This window comes from Ananas comosus, linkage group 4 (genome assembly GCF_001540865.1).
Source record: "Ananas comosus cultivar F153 linkage group 4, ASM154086v1, whole genome shotgun sequence".
NCBI lineage: Eukaryota > Viridiplantae > Streptophyta > Magnoliopsida > Poales > Bromeliaceae > Ananas > Ananas comosus.
The window spans coordinates 1,753,071-1,765,337 of NC_033624.1; the positions used below are offsets into that span (position 1 = coordinate 1,753,071).

Below are 12,267 nucleotides of genomic sequence, written 5' to 3' on the forward strand. Positions count from 1 at the left end.
TCATTACGTGTCAAATGGACCATACCGGATCTGAAACGGGGGGTCGATCCAACCCGACTCAAACGCAACCGGGTTAAACCCTATTTCGCCCCAACCCGTGACTCAGAGCACCCGACCCGTCCCTTCACCCTTTTGTTTCGGAAGTGGTAGTGGCCACTGTGCGCGCACACTCGGCACCGCTTTTTTGCTCTTTCCCTCCCATTCAAAAACCCAAAACCCTTACGCGGAGCCAAGAAGACGAAGACGAAGACGACGAAGGCGAAGGAGAAGGAGATCGACGTAGCCATGGCGAACGACGTGGAGATGAGCGGGTGGTCGGGTCTCCTCAACTCCTCCACGAAGCTCCTCGAACAAGCCGCTCCCTCCGCCCAATTCCCCCCTCTACAGGTTCCCAATCCCTAACTCTCTCCCTCTCGATCTCTGGATTTCGATCCCTGCATCTCTTCATCGCCAGCCATGGATCGATTCTTGATCGGTTTATTTGGCTTTGCAGAGGAGTTTGGATCAGTTGGAGACGCTCTCCACCAAGCTCAAGACCAAAACCCTAAGGGCCGAAACACCCTCGCAATCCATCTCCGCCACTAGGTTTGCGCCTCTCTCTTTTGCTTCTGATGACGTTTTTAGGTTTTCTCTTAAGCTGCGTTTCCTTTTGGGTTTTTTTTTTGTGGTAATTAATATTTTCTTGCAAATTTTATTTGTTTTTTCGTTTATGAGCAAACGTTGACGTTTAAGTTGGATCTTTTGTGCAATGGAATGCGTTTTCTTGATATTTATTGGTTACATTAGACTATATGGGATTGTAAAAATCATCTTGTATCTATAGGTTGCTTGCAAGGGAAGGTATTAATGCGGAGCAGCTTGCTAGGGATCTCAAATCTTTTGAATTGAAGGTAAAAACTTCTTTGGTGAAAGAAATTAACTCTGTGGTTGTGAGTGCATAGTAGGAAAAGTTTTAAGAATCACACTCTATGTGGGTGTTTTTTATTTTTTTAAAAAAATTACTACACAATTTATGTTAGGCTTGTAAAAGATACTCAATGGATTCATTACTGAAAGGCTCGTGAAAGATCTCAATGTCATTTGAAATGCAATGCTTGTGCACTCTATCTTATAGCACAATTGGACCTTGTCTCACACAGATTTCTTTCTGTTTATTTATTGTAGACAACTTTTGAAGATGTCTTTCCTTCGGAGGCAACAACTGTTGAGGAGTATCTGCAACAGGTAGTTATCGGAAAAATTGTTGTATGAAGCATGAGTACAATTGCATTACTGTTAATTTTGTTATCTTGAATGCTTTGTTATTGATAATTCTCATTGGTTGGTGATTATGATGATTAGCTTTCAACTCTTTCTATTGGTTATTAGTTTTCTTGTTGGCGCCGAAATTTCAAATGTATCAAGTGAGATTTCAACTCAGGTTTGACTGATATATTTGCTTGAATTGATAACATTTCTACTGGTTACTGGTATTATTATTAGAAAATGGGTTTGCATCACTTTGGACTTTGAAAAGTTGGTATCCCTATCTTGATAGTGCTTCTATTCTGATATATGCCTTTTCGGTCAAATGGATTTTCTTGTTATTTTATTACATCTATAACTTGCAGTTTATGTTGCCGCTGTCTGAATATATATTTCAGTAAGTACGTGAAGTTCACATGTCTTTCCTGAGTAATGTTTTTATGTTAACTATTTTTGCAGGTTCACGAGATGGCTATGATCTCTGCTATTCAAGAAGCTCAGAAAGACAACTTGCGAAGCTTTAATGATTACATGATGAAAGTGCTGGAGGTTTGCATGCTTTTATTGATTCTTAATGTATTCACCTGTTATAATTGTGGTGGTAATTATTATTTTCACAGAAACAAAAAGGCAATAACTATCAAGGACATGATAGCATCTGTCCTTTGCCAATTGTCATAAGGGATTGTCTGACATAGTTCTGGCTGAATAATCACTGGGGACGTCATTCACTGTATTGCATATGAAGTGATAGTGCAATATAGTTCTGGCTGAATATTCACTAGGCCTCCATTTTACTTGCTAAGTTTATTTTTGCTTTCTTCGTTTGTGATGGCAGTCATTAAAATTGTGCAGATTGTCACTAGTCTTGTTGTTCGGTAAATTGTAGTTCTTAATCAAAGTTTAGTTCCCCAAAGTTGAGGCGAAAATTATGGATATTTGAACTTTTGCTTTTCGGCAGAAGCAAGAACAAACCAAAGTCAAGACTAACCAAAGTCCGGAAATGATCAAGCTGCATATATAGAGGAAAAGTGCTGACAATCTCCTGAAATCACTCCCTCCATTGCTCTCCTTGATTTTTAACATATGTGAAGGTCCTCTTTGTTAATCTCTTTTGAACATATGGGAAGCTGAGAAGGCGATACCATATGCATGTAGGAGGTGTCAATAAATAATAGAGATCAAGTGTTCATTGTGATGAAGTGGAGCTAGGGTTAATGGGAGGATACAAGAGAAAGTGGAGTCCGAGGTTTTATATTCTTTGGGATGAGGGGAGTGAGAAGACTACTACTTAAGCTCTTTAAAGTAGTAACACTCAGTTTTCTCATGCTGACTATCATCTTTTGGCTTGTTATGGGGTTTGCCTATGTCTAGTTTGGGTAGTTTAGTGAATGTTTTCAAGGAAACAATTGAGGTTTGCCGTGTGACTCGCCATCACATACTGTGGCCAATATCCTGTGCTTGCAATTTTGTTTGCACGATTTGGTCTTTGTATAACTGATATGTGAGATTTAACATCGTGATGTACTATTTTCTATTCCTGATATATCTATATCTGTTATAGGATGACTGGCAGAAAGAGAAGAGGGACTTTTTGCAGAGTTTAAGCCGGATTTCTACATTACCCAGGAAAAATAGTAGTCTCTTGTCTAGCGGGCTTTCTCGCATTGGTCAAGTACCATCTCCAATTTCCAGTCCTCAAGTTTCTACTGGCCCATCTGTTATGGAGATTGTGCCCGCTGGTAACAAATCTATAATTGAAAAGAAGACTTCAGTTTATGCTGAGATCGTAAAAAATCTAAATGATGCTAGAGGGCGTGGGCTTCCATTCAAAGTAAGTCTTCTAGTTTTTTATTCATGGAAATATGTAACTTCATATATATATGACTAGTGATGAGATCCAGTGAAATTATCTGCTTACTATCTGTGAACCGTTTCAGAGACCTCTGCTTAAGCTGTACTGTGAACTGCTTGTTGATAACAATAAATTGGCCTCTCTCTTCCTACTTGTTTGGACCCTAGTTGCAATTGTTGATATTTGTTTTGTGGTTAGCCTGCGACAGCTTTTAGGTCTGCTTACGAAAGCTTGAGCATTGATGCTGCTGGTGGAAGGTCTGTTACAATGCAGAAAATCTGGCACTTGATTCAAGTAAGCAATTAAGCATATGTTTTCCTTATATGTTTACATTTAGGATGATCTAACTTGATTTCACTAATTTGGACAGTGCAAGTTCTTTATATAACTCACTGAAGGCATGCTTGTTAGTTATCTTTGTATGTCTGCATTGTATTATGTTAAACTTAAGTAATTTGCTTAGCTTATTATCAATACAGACATTGGTTGGTGAGGATTCTAATCAGAGAAACGTTTCAAGAAAAATGTCGTTGGTGATAGGGGCTAGACGTCACCTTGAGTGGGGCCATGAAAAGTATCTTCTAGAAACCATTCAGAGCCATCCAGCACAGGTGAGTGTCATTTTTATGTATTTGTTGTTTCCGTCAGCAGTCTCTGCTTCTGAAGAAGATGTACGTTTTACTTCTTTGTCATAACTGCCACTAAAAGAGTAATAGTTGCTAATTTTACAATACTAGTTTCTGACAAGTTTGATGTACACCAGTTAATTCTTCTTNTACAGTGTGTCTTTTTCAAACTTTTCTTATTGATTATAGTTCCCCCAATGTACTCACCATATTCCCCCCCCTTAGAGTTCATTAGCTCGTTGATCTAGTCGTAAATTATTAATACGTTAACTCTATATCAGCCATATTGTGTCTTTTTCAAACTTTTCTTATTGATTATAGTTCCCCCAATGTACTCACCATATTCCCCCCCCTTAGAGTTCATTAGCTCGTTGATCTAGTCGTAAATTATTAATACGTTAACTCTATATCAGCCATATTGTGTCTTTTTCAAACTTTTCTTATTGATTATAGTTCCCCCAATGTACTCACCATATTCCCCCCCCTTAGAGTTCATTAGCTCGTTGATCTAGTCGTAAATTATTAATACGTTAACTCTATATCAGCCATATTGTGTCTTTTTCAAACTTTTCTTATTGATTATAGTTCCCCCAATGTACTCACCATATTCCCCCCCCTTAGAGTTCATTAGCTCGTTGATCTAGTCGTAAATTATTAATACGTTAACTCTATATCAGCCATATTGTGTCTTTTTCAAACTTTTCTTATTGATTATAGTTCCCCCAATGTACTCACCATATTCCCCCCCCTTAGAGTTCATTAGCTCGTTGATCTAGTCGTAAATTATTAATACGTTAACTCTATATCAGCCATATTGTGTCTTTTTCAAACTTTTCTTATTGATTATAGTTCCCCCAATGTACTCACCATATTCCCCCCCCTTAGAGTTCATTAGCTCGTTGATCTAGTCGTAAATTATTAATACGTTAACTCTATATCAGCCATATTGTGTCTTTTTCAAACTTTTCTTATTGATTATAGTTCCCCCAATGTACTCACCATATTCCCCCCCCTTAGAGTTCATTAGCTCGTTGATCTAGTCGTAAATTATTAATACGTTAACTCTATATCAGCCATATTGTGTCTTTTTCAAACTTTTCTTATTGATTATAGTTCCCCCAATGTACTCACCATATTCCCCCCCCTTAGAGTTCATTAGCTCGTTGATCTAGTCGTAAATTATTAATACGTTAACTCTATATCAGCCATATTGTGTCTTTTTCAAACTTTTCTTATTGATTATAGTTCCCCCAATGTACTCACCATATTCCCCCCCCTTAGAGTTCATTAGCTCGTTGATCTAGTCGTAAATTATTAATACGTTAACTCTATATCAGCCATATTGTGTCTTTTTCAAACTTTTCTTATTGATTATAGTTCCCCCAATGTACTCACCATATTCCCCCCCCTTAGAGTTCATTAGCTCGTTGATCTAGTCGTAAATTATTAATACGTTAACTCTATATCAGCCATATTGTGTCTTTTTCAAACTTTTCTTATTGATTATAGTTCCCCCAATGTACTCACCATATTCCCCCCCCTTAGAGTTCATTAGCTCGTTGATCTAGTCGTAAATTATTAATACGTTAACTCTATATCAGCCATATTGTGTCTTTTTCAAACTTTTCTTATTGATTATAGTTCCCCCAATGTACTCACCATATTCCCCCCCCTTAGAGTTCATTAGCTCGTTGATCTAGTCGTAAATTATTAATACGTTAACTCTATATCAGCCATATTGTGTCTTTTTCAAACTTTTCTTATTGATTATAGTTCCCCCAATGTACTCACCATATTCCCCCCCCTTAGAGTTCATTAGCTCGTTGATCTAGTCGTAAATTATTAATACGTTAACTCTATATCAGCCATATTGTGTCTTTTTCAAACTTTTCTTATTGATTATAGTTCCCCCAATGTACTCACCATATTCCCCCCCCTTAGAGTTCATTAGCTCGTTGATCTAGTCGTAAATTATTAATACGTTAACTCTATATCAGCCATATTGTGTCTTTTTCAAACTTTTCTTATTGATTATAGTTCCCCCAATGTACTCACCATATTCCCCCCCCTTAGAGTTCATTAGCTCGTTGATCTAGTCGTAAATTATTAATACGTTAACTCTATATCAGCCATATTGTGTCTTTTTCAAACTTTTCTTATTGATTATAGTTCCCCCAATGTACTCACCATATTCCCCCCCCTTAGAGTTCATTAGCTCGTTGATCTAGTCGTAAATTATTAATACGTTAACTCTATATCAGCCATATTGTGTCTTTTTCAAACTTTTCTTATTGATTATAGTTCCCCCAATGTACTCACCATATTCCCCCCCCTTAGAGTTCATTAGCTCGTTGATCTAGTCGTAAATTATTAATACGTTAACTCTATATCAGCCATATTGTGTCTTTTTCAAACTTTTCTTATTGATTATAGTTCCCCCAATGTACTCACCATATTCCCCCCCCTTAGAGTTCATTAGCTCGTTGATCTAGTCGTAAATTATTAATACGTTAACTCTATATCAGCCATATTGTGTCTTTTTCAAACTTTTCTTATTGATTATAGTTCCCCCAATGTACTCACCATATTCCCCCCCCTTAGAGTTCATTAGCTCGTTGATCTAGTCGTAAATTATTAATACGTTAACTCTATATCAGCCATATTGCTTGTATGGTGGGAAATCTCTCTCTCTCTCTCTCTCTCTCTCTCTGCCTTTTGGCAACTCTACATACAAATGTTTTGTTGTTCTGGTTTGTTATCTAGGCTGCTCTCGGTGGGGCTGTTGGCAATCTGCAAAAAGTTCGGGCATTTCTTCGGGTCTGTTGTAACCAACCTTGTTATATCTTTCATTTTCATGATTTTGCATTGTTCTTATATGCTCTATTCTGAAGTTTCAACTCTTTGAGTAACACATTTTTCTATTTGTAAAATGGTTATTTTATAGGTCCGTCTACGGGATTATGGTGTTTTAGATTTTGATGCGACTGATGTGCGTAGGCAGCCTCCTGTTGACACAACTTGGCAACAGGTTTTGGCCTTTCTTCCTATCATTCCCATGGTTTTGAGCTAGTGTGAACATGCAATTAAGCTTGATTATTCTTAAATTCAAATTTGTATGTGCTTTTTTTAACTCTTCTTTCTTGCTTGCTTTATAGTACTATGCATACTTTTCCTTCTACTTTATATTGTGTTTACATACTTTTCTTGTGCTCTGTAGATCTATTTCTGCTTAAGAACTGGATATTATGATGAGGCAAGAAGTGTTGCTCAATCATCTCACGTTGCACAGCACTTCGCCCCTCAGGTACCTCATTTTTCGTTGGTCTTTGCCGTTGTAAATCTGGTCATCTAACACTTCTTTGGCAGCTCGCAGAGTGGATCTCGACCGGCGGTGCCGTCTCACCAGAGATCGCTATTTCCGCTTCAGAAGAATGCGAGAAAATGTTGAGAATGGGCGATCGAGCAGGTCGACCTGGTTATGACAGGAAGAGGTTACTTCTTTATGCTATTATTTCTGGTTGCCGCCGTCAAATTGATAGATTACTTAGAGATGTACCGGGACTCTTTACCACCATAGAGGATTTCTTGTGGTTCAAATTGTCGGCAGTGCGCGACTGCCCAGCTGATTCCTCTTCCGTCGTTCTCAGTGAAGGCTTGGTGCCATACACTCTAGATGATCTCCAAAGCTACTTAAATAAATATGAACCATCATATTATACGAAAAATGGGAAGGATCCCCTTGTTTATCCCTATGTGTTACTTTTGAGCATTCAGTTACTTCCAGCAATTCTCTACTTGTCTAAGGAAGTTGGAGAGGAAGGATACAACATCGATGCTGTACATATTTCTATTGTTTTAGCTGACCATGGGGTCCTTTTGGAAGGTTCTGGAACTGGCCAGAAGATGGGTATTATGGATGCTTGTGCAGAAGTTGCCAGCATTATAAGGCAGTATGGTTCCGTTTTCTTGAGGCATGGCAATCTTGAACTGACATTGGAATATTATGCACAAGCAGCTGCTGCAATGGGTGGAGGGGAGATATCGTGGATTGGGCGAGGAAATGCTGATCAGCAAAGGCAGCGGAGTTTGATGTTGAGACAACTGTTGACCGAGATATTACTAAGGGATGGTGGTATTCCTCTTTTGCTTGGTCCAAGAGGTACGGGAGATGAAGGGGAACTTAGAAAGTATATGATGGATTGGAGAAGTCGTGAGCAGTTCTTACTTGAAGCTGCCCATCAATGCCAAGAAGCCGGTCTCTACGAAAAGGTAAGCGTCTTCCACTATACTTTTGATCCTAATGTTTTCCTAAAAACTTTTAACAGTTAGCTGTGGCATGTACTTAGTGTTTGTCCTCTATCTCAGGAGTATGAAGGTATGGTCTGCTTTTGCAAGGCCATTTATGTCATTAAATTATTGGTATACTGAATAATATCTTACAAGATAGTTAACTCTTGCATGGTCAAAGATATTTTGTTATCAAACTTGTCATCGCTGAATCGACAATATTTCTGGCTTCATACTCGAATCTTAGATTTTGAATTCTCTTGCTTATGGAATTTCTGTTTATATCTCTGTGACTCCTTATATCACTGTTCCTGCTCTGTACCTGCTACATAGAAATATGTTCCTGATTGGTCTTTATTTTGGCATTACCAATATACTGCTTCACATAAAACTTTTACAGTCCATAGAGATATATAAAAGAGTTGGAGCTTTCGCAACGGCCTTAGAGACGATAAACAAGTGTCTTTCCGATGCAATATGTGCCATGTCGCGTGGTAGGTTAGATGGTGACAGCCGTGCTGCTGCTCTAATTTATTCTGGCAATGATGTTCTGGAGACATTCAAATATTCTTCCGAAGCCAGGTGATCCTTGGCTTGAACTATTAACTTTTTCAAATCTTGTCTGACTTGATAGCTTTGGCATGATTGATTATCAGTTCTATAGTAGACACTGCATGCTTCATTTTATGCTGTGGTTGATCATGCATTTCTTTCTATTGTTATGGTGATGAAATCTAGTATTTGTACTTCCAGAACTAATATATGCCATGCTGTACAGTGAAGAGTTTAGAGAAGAGCTTGAGCAGTAGAAATTTACGCTAGTGTTAGTTTGATGCATAGACTAGTGCTGATGTTACCTGGCCTATTCAATTATATCATTCATTTTTTATAATAATTTAGTATTACACACTTTCAAAAATATTTTCTTTTCTGTATCGTAAATCATCTTTCTAAGACGATCTAGCAAATTTAAACTTAGACTAAGCCATTGTGAACTTTGGATTAAACTTTTTTCGCTGTAGGCTTCAAGACAAGGAACTTATTTCTGAACAGCAAACAGTATTAAGGCAGCTCGAAGCTATTCTATTTGTCCATAAGCTAGCTAGAGCAGGCCAATATGTGGATGCTCTGAGGGAAATCACAAAGCTCTCCTTCCTTCCATTGAATCCTCGAGCACCGGATGTCACGGCTGATGTCTTTAGGAACTTATCACCTCATGTTCAAGCATGTGTGCCGGATCTCCTCAAGATTGCTCTTAGTTGCATAGATAATGTTGCAGATACTGATGGAACTCTCCGTGCTTTGAAGTCTAAGGTAAGCCATTTATTATTGCCTAATGTTTTTTTTATATTGTGCCGACACACTCCGAACTACACAGTAGATTATTGAACCACTGCAGCCAAAAGCTTTTGGCTGCGTGCACACTGTTGGATTGTGTTTAACCAGGATATTGGTCTGCCAATTTGTCTCTTAATTTCGAGTGGAGCTGTCTAAAGAGGTAATAGCTTTTTCATTAAAATCTCCACAGCTTCTCACCGTACCAGAAGCTCCAATTTAAAACTTACTCTTTTCTTAGAGCCAAAAAGCTTATTTTAGCTTCCTACCTCTTAAAAGGTTCGGAAATTTGTTAGCCGAACGGTTGCTTTCTCATAACTTCTGCTTTCACGAATAGAGCAGCTAGCAAACAATTAACTGTGGGCTTTCCTTTTTTCGAGTTCTTACAGTTTTGCGCTTACTGCAGATTGCAAATTTTGTAGCGAACAACATGACAAGGAATTGGCCACAGGATTTGTACGAAAAGATCGCTCGAAGCATATAGAGGCTTGTGCCCTCTTCCTAAACCAATGAAAAAGCTTCATGATATGGGGTGAGTGAATAATTTGCATGTGTCTGGCTCCCTTTTTAATAGAAATGCTAATTATGTTTTCTCCTCAACCTTGTCTGAGCATACTAACTGATTTGGACCAGATATTTAATATCAGAAACTGAGCCTGAATGATGGTTGCTGTTGTGACCATTACCTTCATTCTAGATACTTGTTGGTGGAAAACTCGAGCAATTCTCGTTGTGAGAAATTTGGAGAGTTGGAACATCAAATCAGTAATTTCTCTTGCCTGGGTTATAGAGAGCAGAGACGGAGGAACGGGTGAGTAAAGAAAGTGATTTCTTTGACCTCTTAGGAAGATGTTATTTTCATCTTCTTTTCCACCCTTGTCTCTCATGTTGTTTTCACCTCTCTTTGAAGGAACTTAGACTTCTTCTAGTACCTTAGACTTTGGTGGCTGTATGAAAGGTAGCTGTGGTTTTCCGAATTTTTCTTCTCTCTCTCTCTCTCTCTCTCTCTCTCTCTCTCTCTGTACGTGTGGGTGCGTGTCCGATATTTTAGCTCGTGTGCTTTCTATCGATATTTTATTTTCTTTGGGAACCTGCTCATATGATTTTTAAAGGACATGTTTATACTAAAATTCAAAACTGGTGGTGTGCGTACTGCGTCTCAAATTTAGCCACCTTTAGACCTCATGGTCTGCTCTAGGCTATCTGGTGTCTGGAGTATTAAAGGTACTAATCAGGGAAATAAAAAAAAAATATTTGAAAGTTCTAAGCTGTTTTTTTTTTTTTACGTTTTATTTTATTTTGTTGAGTATGTTTCAACTAAGTCTGTATAACAAGCCAATCATATTTTTTTATTTAAAAAAATATGTAATAAAAATATTTTTTTATTAATCAATTATGATGGGATATGTTAATCATGTCAGTAATATACTCTTGTGTATTCTAAATATTTTTTTGAGCTAACGCTGCGCCAGCCAATGCGTTGCTAGTAGGTCGCATCATTCGCCGAGACGTTGATGTCACAAAGTGGCGAGGGCGACCCTTGCCCAAAATTAAGTCCAACGACTTGCCGTGTGTATTCTTTTTCTTTAGGTTTTTGTTGGTTAGGGTTGTAAGTTACGCGCGACTGCACGTGTCCTTCCCATAAAGGACACATCTTATCTCCCCAACTATTATAATAAGAAAGAAAGAGGTCCCACTGGACATTCCTTAAAATAGAAAAATTTTAAAATGCAACGGGTATAATGGTGACGCGGCGTAACAAATCAATCAAATGTATTCTATTAGGAATATATGTTTCATCATGGTTGTAAAAAAATATTTTTATTGTACTTTTGTTTGAAAAAAAAAAATGTGATTGGCTTGTTATTGATGACGTGGTGTAAGTGTGACAGTGTAGAATTCCTCCTCAAACTAGTGTGTAATTTACGAAAAATTTTAGAATGTAATGGGTATATTGGTGACGTGACGTAACAAACCAATCAAATATATTCTTTTAGGGGTATATGTTCCATCATAATTGTAAAAAAAAAATTTGCAGGGGTTGTCACAACTTCTTTGTAATTTTAGCACACTGCTGGTGGTGGTGTGAATATTTTAATTTTTATCTCAAATATTTTTGTTTGCTTGTCATAATATTATTATTATTATTATTATTATTATTATTTATTTGAATTTTTGTGAATGCTATAACGGAGAGCGTAAGACTTATACCCTTAATTTGTGTGTACCAGTAAAATTTTTCTTTAAAAAAAATAATAAGAAGAAAAGTGGGTTAATAGTACACACCACAAAAAAATAACACTTACAGGTAGGGTGCACGGATAGCAGCTCTAATAATAAGATGATCAACGCTTGCTGCTCGCTCATTTACTCTTTCATCTCGCGGTTATGTCACTTCGATGAAAGAGGCATTGGTCACATTATCAACAATAATAAATCTAATAATAATAATAATAATAATAATAATAATAATAATAATATAATGAGTTAAGCTAGAATACTATCGATAGCAAAACCGGCTCCGTTGTCACCCATTTGTTTTCGATGATGGAGCCTCCGAATCGACGATCGGCACCGTTAAACACGATCTATACCACTTGAAGTGTTTAGAAATCAATTTTCATACATTTTTAATATTATTCTCTTATCCCTCGAGTAGACAAAAATTAACGGTTGAAAATGAATATTCTTTAAAAAATGATGATAGGAGTCTTGTAATCAAGATCAAGAGTATAGATCTTGTTTTAAATAGTTTAAAAAATTTTCTAACAAAAATTCAATTGATTTGGATATCTTTACGCCGTTAAACGAGAAAACGCCTCATATCGACCATTAAAATTATAAATTTTGAAACCCTTTAATCATTAGGCAAATGATTTCGAAAAGATTTGAAATTTGATTTCTAAACATTTCAAGTGG

The 12,267-nt window shown here is 37.3% G+C and overlaps 1 protein-coding gene across 7 annotated transcripts; it reads left to right on the plus strand.

Annotated features, from left to right (window-relative positions):
* Positions 146-10,615, plus strand: LOC109708976 (nuclear pore complex protein NUP93A-like). Of its 7 annotated transcripts, XR_002215854.1 has the most exons (17): positions 146-387; positions 494-585; positions 824-890; positions 1,165-1,224; positions 1,705-1,794; positions 2,810-3,079; positions 3,299-3,394; positions 3,580-3,711; positions 6,490-6,543; positions 6,671-6,754; positions 6,944-7,030; positions 7,093-7,995; positions 8,414-8,595; positions 9,036-9,327; positions 9,755-9,880; positions 10,046-10,159; positions 10,259-10,615. XR_002215854.1 is itself a non-coding variant. In XM_020230970.1 (16 exons), exons 1-15 carry the CDS (start codon positions 286-288, stop codon positions 9,830-9,832), a joined length of 2,589 nt encoding a protein of 862 aa, XP_020086559.1. In that variant the 5' UTR covers positions 146-285; the 3' UTR covers positions 9,833-9,880; positions 9,971-10,608. The 7 variants fall into 7 exon arrangements, 5 of the variants coding, with proteins under 5 accessions (XP_020086559.1, XP_020086558.1, XP_020086561.1 ...); XR_002215853.1 differs by having other exon boundaries at positions 9,755-10,159; positions 10,259-10,608; XM_020230970.1 differs by having other exon boundaries at positions 9,971-10,608.